General features: G+C 41.0%; 2 protein-coding genes across 2 annotated transcripts in view; both read left to right on the top strand.

The window, feature by feature from the left end:
* Window positions 1-5,026, top strand: part of LOC311499373 (NLR family CARD domain-containing protein 3-like) — a gene marked incomplete at its 5' end in the record, with an annotated part of 39,398 nt that extends 34,372 nt beyond the window's left edge. Inside the window, one exon of the mRNA XM_084560330.1 lies at window positions 3,495-5,026. Coding sequence (XP_084416456.1) covers window positions 3,495-4,045 — 551 coding nt within the window. The 3' untranslated portion in view covers window positions 4,046-5,026. The remainder of the gene's footprint in view (window positions 1-3,494) is intronic.
* A 9,547-nt stretch (window positions 5,027-14,573) lies between these two features.
* The window catches only part of LOC311499746 (protein NLRC3-like), a 115,785-nt gene continuing 115,516 nt past the window's right edge, over window positions 14,574-14,842 (top strand). Inside the window, exon 1 of the mRNA XM_084560867.1 lies at window positions 14,574-14,662. Within this exon, the coding sequence (XP_084416993.1) occupies window positions 14,626-14,662 (37 nt within the window). The 5' untranslated portion in view covers window positions 14,574-14,625. The remainder of the gene's footprint in view (window positions 14,663-14,842) is intronic.

Genomic DNA, 14,842 nt, shown 5'->3' with positions numbered 1-14,842 from the left:
ATCAAATAAGGAAGAGAGTGGGAGGGATCTCACTAGGATCCCCAGACAAAGAACGAGCAAATCGTAACAATTGATCGTTAATCATAATAATTTTAACAATAAAACTCATCACTCCTACCTGAGCAATAGTTTAACAGTTTACGGCACAGTCTTACAGTTAGAAAAACATCAATATTAAACTTAACACATCCAGGCTGTAACAAGGAATCAGCGATGAAGTGAAGACCTTCAAACTGTCCTGTTAGTCCAGCTCTTTGTCTCATGTTGGACGTCACTGCAGTCTGTCTGGATCAGCTGGAGGAAAACTATAGGCAGACAAATAGACATGTCAAATAATGTTATGTAACATACTGAATATAACTCTTATGAGTGTTCAACAGCTCATTATTTATTTAATTAAAAACATCATATTATATTAAATTACTCCAATTATATATATATACTGTCATTAATGTTGTTACAAGCCATAAACGTTTCCTACTTTATGTGATGGAATAATATATTTTTCAGTTTGACACAGTTTTAGTGGCTAACCCCACTAGCCTCCGCGTTAGCTCGCGGCTAACTCCCGCGGCTAACTCGCGGTTAAGTCCCGCGGGTCCGCAGTTAAATCCCGGTTAGCTCGCGGTTAAGTCCCGGTTAGCTCGTGGTTAAATCCCGGTTAGCTTGCGGTTAAATCCCGGTTAGCTTGCGGTTAGCTCGAGGCTAGCTCGCGGTTAGCTCGAGGCTAGCTCGCGGTTAGCTCGAGGCTAACTCCGCGATTTAGTCCGCGGCGGTTAGGTAGCTGCTAGCTCCGCTAGCTCGCTAACATACATGAGCTATGCTGGAAGGCTAGCCTAAGGCTAAAACATTGGGCGGCGAGTAGTTAACTTCTATTAACAGTTCAGCTATGTTGGGCACAAACACTTAACATATAAATAATTCTAGAAATTTACTTACCTAATAAAGTGATAGCACCAACAGAGGAGGGAGGGAGAGAGAGAGGGAAGGAGGGAGGGGGGGGGGGGGGGGGTCATGGAGTGTTCTGTCTCCCCATTGTAACAGTCTGAGAGTCCCTAATGTTTTGTCAGTCTGTGTCTGTAATGGTATAGTGGGAGGGGAGGTGGGGGGGTTGGAGTGGGGGGGGTCATAGTGTCAGGTTCTGGCTCCCTACTATAGTCCTGTAATGGGTTGAGGGGGTCATAATGTTTTGGCAGTCTGTGTCTGTAATGCTTAAATGGAGTGGAGGGGGGGGGGTCATAGTGTCAGATTCTGGCTCCCTACTATAGTCCTGTAATGGGTTGAGGGGTCATTATGTTTTGGCAGTCTGTGTCTGTAATGCTATAGTGGGAGGGGGGTGGGGGGGTTGGAGTGGGGGGGTCATAATGTCAGGTTCTGGCCCCCTACAGTACTGCAGTAATGGTTTGGGGGGTTTTAATGTTTTGGCAGATACTGTTATCCACTGAGAACTGTTTTCCCGCCTCGGGTCTGGTTGTCATGGCTACCAGGGTCAACTGCTGCTCCTTCGCCTTCTCCCTCTCACCTCTGCCTGAGTCAGAGGGAAAGTGCAAACTAGGATTTGCCCTCCGAACAAATGCTCATAAATCAAAAACTACAAGTCCTATCGGGAAAACGAACACATCGTGAGCGTCAGCCGAGGGTTTTCTACAATTTAGTGTTGTTCCCACGCGCCTACTGCGAAAATTGTGGCCGTAGTCGTTTTAGGAAAAAAGTATGCGACGTGAAAAATCGTCGAAAAATCGCTCTCGCTTTCCACATACACACACATGGGGAAAAATTCGAAAACTGGTCGCCGCACTCCTCGCTCAGAGGAGCCTCCAGTCCAAACCGTACGTCCCACACAAATCAAACCAACACCATCTTAAAGCCAACAAAAATCCCTACGTTTTTATGTATTTTTTATCTCTGTACCTCAAAAACTGTGGCCACCACATGAGATTGAACCTTTTTTTTTCAGAATATCACCGAAACTCTGAAGTTAGAGTGAGGCTCAGAGGGAGGGATTTTTAATTTTTTTCCCCAAATTTCACCAAACGTAAACTGCGACCCTGACCAAACCGTAAAAGGTATCGAAACGCCGTTTTCAGGAAGAGAAAGCTACACTTCCCGTGCCTCGTACAAACTTCCAAGCAAGTTTCTACTACAAAGCATGGCCGAGTAATCGCTCGACAAAGCCAAGCTGTAAATTTTGGAATGTTGCCGCTTTTTTCGGGCTTCTCCATTCATTTCAATGGGAAATTGATCGCGATTTTTTCGCGACTACGTCGCGAAAAAATCTTGTTTGAAAGAACTGTATAGAAGCACACCGAGTCCGATCGAGACGCACGTTTTGATGTATTTTGTGTCTGTGTGCGACGAACGGTATTTGAGTTGAAAGGTTTCGAAAATCGGCCGTAGGAAAAAGTTTAATAATAATAAGAAGAAAAACGTAGTGAAGAACAATAGTTTGCAGTGCTTCGCACTGCAAACTATTGACTCCCATAGCTTTGCTATGAGGGTCAATAGTTTGCATTGCGTAGCACTGCATCACTAATAAGAAGAAAAACGTAGTGAAGAACAATAGTTTGCAGTGCTTCGCACTGCAAACTATTGACTCCCATAGCTTTGCTATGAGGGTCAATAGTTTGCATTGCGTAGCACTGCATCACTAATAATAATAAAAAGAAAAAACGTAGTGAAGAACAATAGTTTGCATTGCGTAGCACTGCATCACTAATAAGAAGAAAAATGTAGTGAAGAACAATAGTTTGCAGTGCTTCGCACTGCAAACTATTGACTCCCATAGCTTTGCTATGAGGGTCAATAGTTTGCATTGCGTAGCACTGCATCACTAACTAGAAACTTCCTGTGGAAACTGACTGTGCCGATGATGCTGCCGTCCAGTTTAAAGTGTGCGTGGTGATGACTGTGACAAACTCCCGCTAGCCTCAGGTGTTGGGCCGCTTAGCCCCGCGGGTTAGCTCGCTAACATACCGGAGCTATGCTGGAAGGCTAGCTGAAGACTAATTCATTGGTCGGCTAATAGTTAACTTCTATTAACAGTTCATCTATGTTGGACACAAACACTTCACATATAAATAATTCTAGAAACTCACTGACCTGATAAAGTGAAGGAAACACGGATGTTCTGTTAGGAGTTGAGGGGTCATAATGTTTTGGCGCTCTGTAATGGGTTGAGGGGTCATAATGTTTTGGCGCTCTGTAATGGGTTGAGGGGTCATAATGTTTTGGCGCTCTGTAATGGGTTGAGGGGTCATAATGTTTTGGCGCTCTGTAATGGGTTGAGGGGTCATAATGTTTTGGCTCCTCTTCTGCTGCCTGTGTCAGCTCGTTAGGGTCCGGTTGTCATGGCTACCAGGGCCAGCTGCTGCTGAAGTCTCCTTCTGCCTCTCACCTCTGACTGATCAGTGAGGACATGTCTACAGTGAGAAGAAATCCATCAGATGTGTCAGATGATAAACTGCAGCTGTGTTGTGTCTTTTTCTTTCCATCAGATTTCTGTCAACTTGAAGTGGACACAAACTCAGTCAACACAAACCTCAAACTGTCTGACAACAACAGGAAGGTGACATATGTGGAGGAGGAGCAGCCATATCCTGATCATCCAGACAGATTTGACTGTTATCAGCTGCTGTGTAGAAATGTTCTGACTGGTCGCTGTTACTGGGAGGTTGAGTGGAGAGGAGATGTTGAAATATCAGTGAGTTACAGAGGAATCAGAAGGAGAGGAGGCATGAAGGACAGCTGGTTTGGAAGGAATGATCAGTCCTGGATTCTGTTCTGCTCTGATGATCATGGTTACTCTGTCTGTCATAATAACAGAACAACATCCATCTCCTCGTCCTCTGTCTCTAACAGAGTATCAGTGTATGTGGACTGTCCTGCTGGAACTCTGTCCTTCTACAGAGTCTCCTCTGACAAACTGATCCACCTCTACACCTTCAACACCACATTCACTCAACCTCTCTATCCTGGATTTGTCTTCTGGACATCTGGTTCCTCAGTGTCTCTGTGTTCTCTGGAGGAAGGAGAGTCTTTGAAGTGACAGCAGCTTCAACTCTGAGCTTTAAATGTTGATGGTGGATGATGTTTCTCTTTGGTTTACAGTTGAATCACTGATTGTGATTTGATGTCAGAATATGTTTGGTCTTAGAAGTAGTGAAATGATCTCCTAACCACTGAACTCCTGGAAGAACTGGACTGACTTTGATGATCACTTCTATCTGGATAATCCTGGACACATGAAGATCAAACTGAGAGGTCTCATGTCTAAAATGGCTCTACACGTATCCTGAAGTACAAACAGTATTACTCTATATTTTCCATTTGCTGAAGTAGAAGTTTTCCTGTTAAAATCTTATTCTACTCTGTGACCACACTGCTATCTAATCAGCCTTGATGATTTTACCTTGTGGAACTGTATTAATGTATTTCTCCATAATCACTGATGTTTAATGTTTTTCCTGAATAATTCCCTTTGTGCCTCAAAGGCTGGTTTCCTCTTCCAGAATAAATCCCAGAAACTCAGGTAATACAGCATTGTGTCACTGTTGCTCTGCCTCTACTGTTTCTGTATTTTCATTTTTATTCAGCCAGTTTTTTCCTATTTTTGTAATCACATACGTTTATGTCAGAAATACATTCTACCACTAAGTAAGATCAAGGAGTCAAGTTTTCATTTGTGTCAAACACAGCAGTACCAGACCTACAAGAGGTCTCCTTCCACATCTGCCTGCTTCTGAAGCACACCTACTCTGTCTTGGAGGGACAGCGTTGATCAGCAGATCCAGACCCTTGTTGGACCTGAGCCTGGTACCTGCAGAGCTCTGGCTGGACTCACTGGAAGGTCCCATACGTTGGCTAACCTTTAACGCTGGTTGCTATGGTGAGAGGTGATGCTGGGTAACAAACAGAAGAAACATGTTCACTACAGAAAGAGATGATTAGTTTCCTAAAGTGTTTTTTTTCTTTGTCTAAGTCATGTGACCTAACAAGTGTGTAAAAATAAAATCTCTTCATTTATCACCAGATGGTGTTGTTCATTCATTCAAGGCTGAAGACTGAGGTCAATGCATCTACAGTTTACTACTTCTGATAATGACATTGATTAAACTTATTAATTCTATCAGAGGCAAACCTGAGAGCAGTCTAACCAGTTCAGTTTTCAGAACCTAAAGTATAGTTCCACTGCTCTGCCTCTGAGACATTCTGTCTTGGTCGTCACACAAACTTCAAAAAGATAAAGTCTTCACTTACAATCACATATATTTTTGTTCAAAACATCTTCATAAAACCTTCTCAACACAGAGAAGAACATCCTGAAGGCACAGCTTTATATGAAAGTTAAAAAGTTTGACACTAACTAAACACCAGTTAAGAGTTTGACTTCAGTCATCAAGATAACTTCACTGACAGCTGAGTCATCAGTCAGAAACACACAGTTTAAATGCTGCTGCTGGTTGAAAGCTACATTTAGTTCCTGATAGAGAGATGGTCTGAATCCAGTCCAAACCAGCCTAGAGACAGACGTCGAGGACAAAATATTATAGTGCTAGAGAACAGACGACCACAGGATGTGTCTTTAGACATGGTTGTTGAAGAAATGAGAAGCTCCTCATTGCATCAGTTGGGCTTAAATAACATGTTGTCAGCTGAAAGATAATCACCCATGCAGTAATTATCCAATTAAGTGTCCAATTAGGCTCCTCCCTCTTTGCTCAGTTAAATCCAGATGGAGACTTGTGTTTTTGGTCAGGCAGTGTATAATCACACATTCTGTGTGTTGAGTTGTTTTGCATCCTTGTGTGCAGCATGTTTCGTGGCCTCATGGTGAGATGTGACTATTTATCGGTGACTCTGTCTTCCAGCCACGTGGTGCCGTATGGATTTGGTTCGGTGCGACTCAGGAGGGAGCTCAGCCGCTGCCTCTGCACCAGTCCACAGGACGCCAAGTGTCAGAGCTTCTGCTCCGTCCAGACGCAACAGTAAGGACACACAACCAGCAGATGGTCTGGTGATGATCAGAGATGGTTGACAGGGTTTTACTGCTCATTGTGTCCTGCACTGAGCCAAAACACAGATATCCCTTTATCCATTACCACTATGATCTAATGCCAGCAGGATTGCTGCTGAAGAGCAATGGAATAAAAAATGGTCAGAAATTCTTGAACTTGAACTTTTATATGTAGTTTCAGTCCAGATTCTGGTTTCTGTCTCATCTTACTTTCTTATTATACGTGTGCAGCTGTCATGCCTCTGGAAAACAGAAAGTGGCTGCATGCTGTTTCAGATACTTATAAAACATGGATACAAAACAGGATAGCTGTGGTACGCTACAAAACCTCTTTAACATTATTACATTTATTTCACCAGAGATTCACAGTAGGAGGAATATAACTACAGCATAGCAAACTCATACAAAACTACAGGAAAATGTTCAAAATACAATGAAAAAATGCTGGGAGTAAATCATGCAGCTACATCTTAGCTTGGCTAGCAACCAAGAGCTTCACTACATGTCCATCTCTTGTGTCCACTGTCCTTTGGTCTGTCTGCTGCTGCAACACTGCAGGTTTCTCCACTGTGGGATAAGTAAAGGTTTATCTTCTCTTAAAACTTTGGTTTACATCCTCTTCAAACTTAAACTTGTTTTAGAAAATGATTGCAGTCACTTAGTAATGTATACTGTGGACATATTTACCTGGAAAACAGGAAGGAATAATCACAGAAGTGATTAGGTGCTGTTTCCTCAGAGCTTTTACTAGAATGTGGAAATTAGCTCAAACTCCTGCTAAGTGTTACTAGACAAAAGCAATCGATAACAGAGTAACAGAACAAGACTTTCTTGCTGATAACAGATCATGCTGGCTTATATTAAAACATGGACAAAGTTAATCAAACACAGAATGAACCAAATGTTTTACACTTTTACCGTTTTCTTACTTCATCTTTTTAACAGTACATAGTTTGCCTCTATTACTCTAGTGACCTCAGCAGACTCTTTTAAACCTTATAAATTACTATGAATTTGCTGTTTCCATCACACACATATATTTTTATTATCTTTTAACCTGTCACACAACGTGCTCCTCTTGAATTGGCCCTCAAGGGACAAATAAATATTTTGGATTAATCTTTGTGTTCCTATATTTTTTACTCCTCAGAGGTGAAAACAAGAGGAAGACTGAGAAACAGCTGAAGAGATACAGAGCTGCATTGTGGGAAAAAAGGAGCAGACATGCACTGAAACATCAGACCTGAGAGAGAGGAGGCTCCACCACAACAGCAGCTCTTCTGAACGGAAGTCCTTTAATGTATCAGACATAACTAAATAATGGACCCTTTGAGCGCCTGACGGCAGTTTGTACAGTGTGTGTTTATGTGAATGTCTCCGTGGTGAAGTGTTAGTGACAGGAGAGCCGACCACTGACAAACGTGTCTTTGTAACATTTGGCTGAAGCCACGTTAAGAGTTGAAGGAGTTGAAGCGACGACCGTTCAGTTTCTGGATGATCTCAGCTGAGCCGCCGCGCTGGGGGTCGGAAGACATCTCTGACCAGGCTGCTACCAGACGTTAGACAGGCCCTTTAATAAACAGTCAAATACAGCAGCGGTGTCCTCAGCTGAAAACCTCACATCTCCAAAAATCCCCCAAAAGCCTTTGAGCATCTCCAAACAAACGTTACAGATGTTTGAAAGTAAAATATCAAAGAGAAGAAGATTTTTAGACTCTGAGGCGATCGCCACAAACACAATAAAATAATGAATCTTTCTCCATTGATGGTTCTGTGTCAGATAATGCACAAAAAAGGTTCAGAAGAAAAAGTCCAGATATGATGAGAAGTTATTGTTACACAAGAAAAGATCATCGTACTGAAAAACATGATTGAGACAAAACATTCATGACATTATGAAGTTATTCTAAAATGTATTTTATTAAATGATGCAAAGAAAGTTTCAGGACAACAGAAGCTTTATCTTAAAATAAGTTCTTGCATAATTTCCTTTTTTTATATATTACAGCTTTTTTGTAAAATTACATTTGCATCTAATTCCAACTTTATCTTCTTCAAACAAAAACTTTCTCTTGAAAACATTTTGACTTTATTCCTAAAGGTTCAGATTTAGTTTAGTCTACTAGTGACCACTTTTCTCTCTTACTGTGACGGGTAGAATATGAATTATATTTACATATGCACTGATCAGCCTTAACATTAAAACCACCAGACAGTGAAGTGATCCAGGATCTCGTCAGCTTGTAATGTTCTTTCTGGGAAACATTTACGTGGATGTTTCTTTGGAACATACCACCACCTGGACATTACTGCAGATCAAGAACACCCTCATGACAACCTCATACAGCTGTTCCTTACATCCTGGTACAATGTGTTCCCCAGGTAAGTAACATGTGATTTAAAAGAAAAGATGATCCATCAGACCAGAACCACCTTCCTCCAGGTCTCCATGGTCCAGTTCTGATCTCCCATCAGGGGTCAGAGGTCAGCATGGACACCTTGACTTGTCTGAGATCCACTGAGTATTCTCCTTTCTACTCCTTTCTGACTCCAGAACCACATGCGTCAGACTCAATGACCCTTGGTCCATGACCTGTTCTCTGGTTGTCCTCCTTCCTTGGACCACTGTTGCCATGGAGATTCTCTGACCCAGACGTCTAGACATCACAGTTGTTTCTTCCTGGTCAAAGTTTCTCAAATCCTTCCATTTTAACATTTTTCCTGCTTCCAACATCAGTTTTGATGACGATGTGTTTAACTGCCTGATATATCCACCCTTTGGAACGAGGTTGATACAAGATAATCAGAGTTATTCACTTCATCTGTCAGCGGTCATAATGTTATGGCTGATTGGTGCATATGCAGTCCAAGTTCTCGATAGCAACTTTGAAATGCTGCTGCAGAGACCAACTGTATTTAGTTTGCATGCTGTCTGATTTTAGTTCCTTTTGGAGGGTGAGCACTAAAAACCAGCCTGGAGTTGTGAGGTTTTCACATAATATCAGAGTTTAATGTGAATATTAATAATTATTATAATTATGATAACTATAATATATCTGTGTCAGTTTTAACAGTTTTTAGTTCACATGAATGCAGATTTCTGACTCTGTATTTATTCCTGTCAGCTCCTTTAAGTTCTTACCTGCAACAGAAACAATGCCAAAGATGCATGCGACTGTAAAATAAAAGATATTTATTTAGTCTATAATCCTCTTCTACATTTAAATTAAGTCTGTGTAAGTGCCGTCATCATCATCATCAGTGAAGTTACTCTTGGTTGGTGATCTGACCTTTGACCCTGAAAAAGACCACTTTAACTCCATGTGCAGATTTTACAGTCTCCTTCATGCCCACTGTAAACCTGCATTAAGAGATCTGACCACCAGGTGACAGGAAGAGTATTAAAGGGACAGTACAACATTTAGATTTCTGTCACGGTCACATCTTTACACATCACGGTCTCCTGTCTGTGTTACAGTTAGCCTAGCTTAGCACAGAGACAGAAAGTGAGTGGAAACAGTTAGCATGGATGGCACCTCGTATATACATGTAACAGAAACAAGTGGAGTTTCATCCAGATTAATAAACTGACTGCAGTTTGGACCTTCAGAATAAAAGCAGAGTAGAATGAACCCTGTAACGCCTCTCCTCTGTGTGACCATGTACTTTGAAATGTAACAATAAAGACTGTTTCTATGCTAACCGGCTGTGACTCGCTTATTTTCCACTTTATTATAAGCATTTATGAGCATTTATTGCACCTCAGTGTCTGTTGATGTTCAGTCCCAATGCAGGAAGCAGTGAATGTTTCATTATTAATACAGCATGCTGTGTTGGTAGAGGGATGTGAAGCACAGGTGTACATACCTCTGACCTTCAGTCAAAGTCTCATACATGTTCCCAAAGCCTGAGATTTATGTCAACCAGATCAGCTCCAGGAATCTGACTACCAGCTGAACGTGGGCTGTCTGCTGGCCTAGGAACACTGGTTACTCAGAAGTTTACTTTAATCTTTTATTCATACCTTATTGCTTTAGTGCACCTAATTTTAAGAGATGAGAGGAGAAGAGAAGCAGTGAGGTGATCCCAAGGAGTAATTAAGTTAAGAGAAAAAAAACAGTATAAGAGTTAATATGTTAAGGGTACAAGAAATATTTACAGTCACCATACGTAACCCTAGGAAACCAAGTAGTCAACCAAAAACCAACCAACGTTAAAAAGTAAAAGTTTGAAGTGGTGGAAATGACTTCACAGAATGAAATGCTAATGAATCATTTCATAGATACAAATACACTACCAGTCAAAAGTTTTAGATCATCCCATTTTTTTCCAGTTTTTATTGAACTTCAAGCAGTTAACGTCCAATAGCTTAAAATGGTACAAAGGTAAGTGGTGAACTGCCAGAGGTTAAAAAAGCTAAAAAATAATGCACATTTCAGAATTATACAGAAAAGCCTTGTTTTAGGGAACAAGAAATGGGTTTACAACTAAAAGCTGTTTTGATCAAACCTTACAAGTTGGTGCTACCAGTTCCAAGATGTGTCTCAACCAATCTTGAACACTTCCAGCCTCCTCCATCTGCATACAAGTAGTGTTGGAACACACTGAGGTACCATACCCTCATGAGCATTATTTGAACAGTACTGTACTGTACTAAGTAGTGTGTTGCTTAAAAAAGTCAAGGTGTCAGTGAGTACAGTTTCCTTCAATATCAAAAGGCCCCCAGAAACTGGGGGAAACTCTGAGAGTAAGAAGTCTCTCAGAACCAAAGCCACGACGAACTCAGAGGACAACAGCTTCAAGCCCAGCCTCACAGTGGGTGTAGTAATCAAGTCTCAGTTTCAGATGTGAAGAGAAGACTTTGAGTTGCAGGCCTGGCAGGTTGAGTTGTAGCTGGAAAGACTTTGCTTAGATGTAAGAACAAGAAAAAGAGGCTGGACTGGACCATGAAACAACGGGAATGGACTACTGAAGACTGGAAGAAGGTGTTATGAACTGATGAATCAAAATTGGAGATCTTCAGTTCATCATGCAAGAGTTTTGTACACTGTAGAGTAGGTGAAAGGATGGTTCCTCAGTGTGTGACATCTATTGTTAAACATGGAATATTAAGCTTGCTGGTCTGGGGAAGTGCTGCAGGATCCAGAGTCGTGACTTGTGCAAGAGTCGTGACTTTGTTCTATGCATTCATTTCAGAGTCAAATGAGGCATGAAACTGCATCAAATCCAATAAAAAAATGTAATATTGGGGTCTTCTAAAACTTTTGACCGGTAGTGTCCACAGTTGTCTGTGGTCCTTTAGTTGTGGAGGAAACTCAGCAGCAGAGCTAAACAGGATTGTGTTTAGCTCAGAGTCGCTCAGTAAAAGCTGAGCACCATCAACAGTGCTTCATTTCACTCATGCTGGTTTTGTTTTTGATGAACACACAAACGGCTGCTGTCCAAAGTTCCTCACGCTGAAACGTTCAAAGTATGAAGCAGTAAAACATCTTCAATTAAAGCTGTGTTGAGATGAACCAGGACTGATGACACAGGATTAAAAACATTACGCTGTGGCATCTTCTATCAGTCCTGAAAACAACACGTGATGTTTCCAGTGTTTCAGTAAGTTCAGTATCTGAACTCATCCCGTCCTGATGTTCAAACACATCTGGAAACAAAGTGAATGTTCAGCTGCGGTCGGTTCAACAGACTGTTTAGAAATAATCTCCTGAATCCTTCAATTAAATGAAGCCAGTTCAACCTTTAAAACAGAATGACTAAATGTTGATGGAGGGATTTCTGAAGCTCTCTGCTGAATGATCTGATTCCTCTACAACAGCGACACCTGCTGGAAAACCTGCATCACAGCATGAAGACACAGAAATATTTGTTTTTTTCTCATGGAATAAAATAAAATAAAATAAAAATAATAAAAGATGTATTTCATGTTAGAGTAGCGTTTTAATTTTACAGCTGTTTACATTTATTCTTTGTATTGAACTTTTTTGACTGATTTTCGGGCAAAAGAGAAAAAAAGAGGAAAAAGGAAAACGTGAATCTTCTTAATTTTAAGTATAAATATAAAGTAAAATGTAATTATTTCAGTAAACTCTCTCCAGCTGGAGTTACAACCTTCAACACTGTACTGGACTCTGTTCAGGAGAGGAGATGAGGTGTGTCCAAAATCTCATCAGATTAAACTCGATTTGAGTTTAAGGCCCCGCCCATTAAAACTACGTGTGAACGGAAGAGAAGCAGCTTCTTTCCTCCACACACGAAGGTAGAAAGAGTCAGTAAATCAACCTGAGGTGAGTTCAGCAGGTGAGAGTCCAACATCTGTAAATGATTAACTGGATCATCATCATCTTTCTTCATCTTTAACCGAAACACGGAGGAAACGTGGCCTCAGGTTAGAAACCATTTCAAGTTGATCAAGTTAACCTGCTTTAAACATTTAATGTCATTTAAAAACGATGCGGACAAACTTCCAACATGTGGTGTTTGTAAATGACTTTAATCAAATGAGATCAGACTGGTTTCCTCTCTAACGCTGCTCTGGCAGGTCAATTCAGATTAACAGATGTGTTGATAAGGCTGGCGTTATGGAACCAGGAAGTGAATTCTGGTGAAATGATTCATTCATCTGTTCACGGACATAATTATTATTCTGTTTTTTTTGGAGGGGCAGGGGACATGTCCCTCTCCACCTTTTTAAAAGGCCGTTTTGGTCCCCTGTACTGCTTTTTACCGTCCTAAAACAATGTTACTATAGTAAAATGAAAATGAAACCAAACAGCCCTGCTCTCAGTTCAGTTGAGCTCAGCCGTGAGCGTGTCGGGCGAGAGCGGAACTGCCCGAGTTCTGTGACTCACTCGGGAATCTTCGGCGAATGACGCAGCCAGCGTGCGGGGCGGGGGGAGGGACTGTTGACGCTGGAGCAAACTTGACTCCATTCACAGTTTAAGATGTGACAGAAAAGATCATCCAAAATCAGCAAGCTTGTATATTGAGATGCAAATCTGGAGTAGGGACCGTCTGGACGCTATCGGAGGGCCAGTATTATCGGACATCCCTAATTATTATTAGTTTGTATTGATTTTTGTTTTTTCATCATCGTCCACAGAATGACTCTTTGCTTGAATACTCTCAGTCTGACCTTCTTGTTTTAACATTCAGTGCTTTGTGACTATTTAAATTCATCATGTGATTGTTAGACACTCTGATGTGTTTACAGACTCTGAAGTTATGAGGATGTGACGACGTCCTCAGATCAAATCCAGGACTGATGAGAGAGAATGAGCAGCTTCTTCTCAACACATGAAGGTGGAAAGTGTCTGAAAGTCGACCTGAAGTGAGTTCAACAGGTGAGAATCCTACCAGAGAAATCTGGAAATGTCTGAAATTAAGTTTGATTTGTCTCAGGTGAGTGTTTATTTTATATCTATACTGCGTCTTTTAAGATGAAAGAGAAATGGATTTTCAGTTCTTCTATATGTCCTGATACATAGAGAATTAGCAATAAAATTAAAACCAAACCCAGAAAAGTATCTTCATGTGATTGCTGTTTCACTCTGAACTGATTAGAAGGAACATGTCACTGTTAAAATGTCTTGTGTTTGTTCGAAGATCGAACAGCAGAAATAAGACTCTCCTGTATCCAGCTGTGTCCATGGAGAGAGACCAGTCTAAGAGTCAACCTGTTGACTTCAAACATGGACAGAAGTCAGCTGATCCAGGGTAAGAAAAGAACAAATACATTTATCTGACAAAGATAGGACTTTGTATTTAAGGTTTGAAGATTCCAATTACAAAATCCACAAAGGATTATTTCAGAATGTGTATTAATCTGCTTTATATTTTAACAGGATCCATCAGCAAAGACCAGATCCCTCTGGAATCACATCTGTGTCCATGAAGAGTGACCGGTCTATGAGTCGATATATTGGCTTCAAAGATGAACAGCAGTCTGCTGATCCAGGGTCAGAATGAACACAGATCTATTAATCATTATTCAGTTCTGTTCATTAGACTGTCATGTTTTAGTCCAGAGTTTATCTGTCATTTAGTTTCCTCTGTTAAAACACCACATTCAGTAATCAGAGCAGTGTTTGTTGTTCTCATCTTGTGTTTGTGGCATCAATAAAATGATGATCATCACCAAAGTGTGTTTGTTAAAGAAGTTAGTTTGAATCAAAGATGTTTCTCCACAGACTTCAGCAGCAGATCTCAGTGGTTTCCAGTGATCATCATCACAAAGACCTGGACTCCATATTCATGGTGAGTAAATGTTCAATCACAGCTACTACTGCTAACCTCAACAACCACAAACTAGCATTCTGGTTGGAGAAGTCTTCATGTTGAATGCTGTCAACAAGCAGCCTTTCAGATCAACATGATTGTGTTCTGATCATTTAAGTTGGATTATTATTCTGTTCCAGCTGCTGGAGGAGAACATCATCAGTTTTATGAAGAACGAGCTGAAGGAGATGCAGAAGGTTCTGAGTCCAGATTACCCAGAATGCTTAGACAGTCAGAGGGAGGATGAGGAGGTGTTGGAGGGTGAGGATGAAGAGCAGAGGAGGAGCAGCAGAGATTTATTTGTGAAGATCACAGTGAACTTCCTGAGGAGAATGAAGCAGGAGGAGCTGGCTGACTGTCTGCAGAGCAGTAAGAGGATTTAACAGCTTTAACTTGATGGAAAGAGGAAATGGAGGAAACATGGGAGAAGTTTATATTTCTAGACTCTGATGTTAATATGATGAAAACATCTGAATCACATCTATGAATTCTTCTGGAATGAAAACAGTCACATGTGAATGATATTAAAATGAATGAGTTCACTGATTC

This window comes from Chelon labrosus, assembly GCF_963514085.1.
Source record: "Chelon labrosus genome assembly, chromosome: 14".
Classification (NCBI taxonomy): domain Eukaryota; kingdom Metazoa; phylum Chordata; class Actinopteri; order Mugiliformes; family Mugilidae; genus Chelon; species Chelon labrosus.
This window is presented reverse-complemented; position numbering and strand designations above follow the sequence as displayed.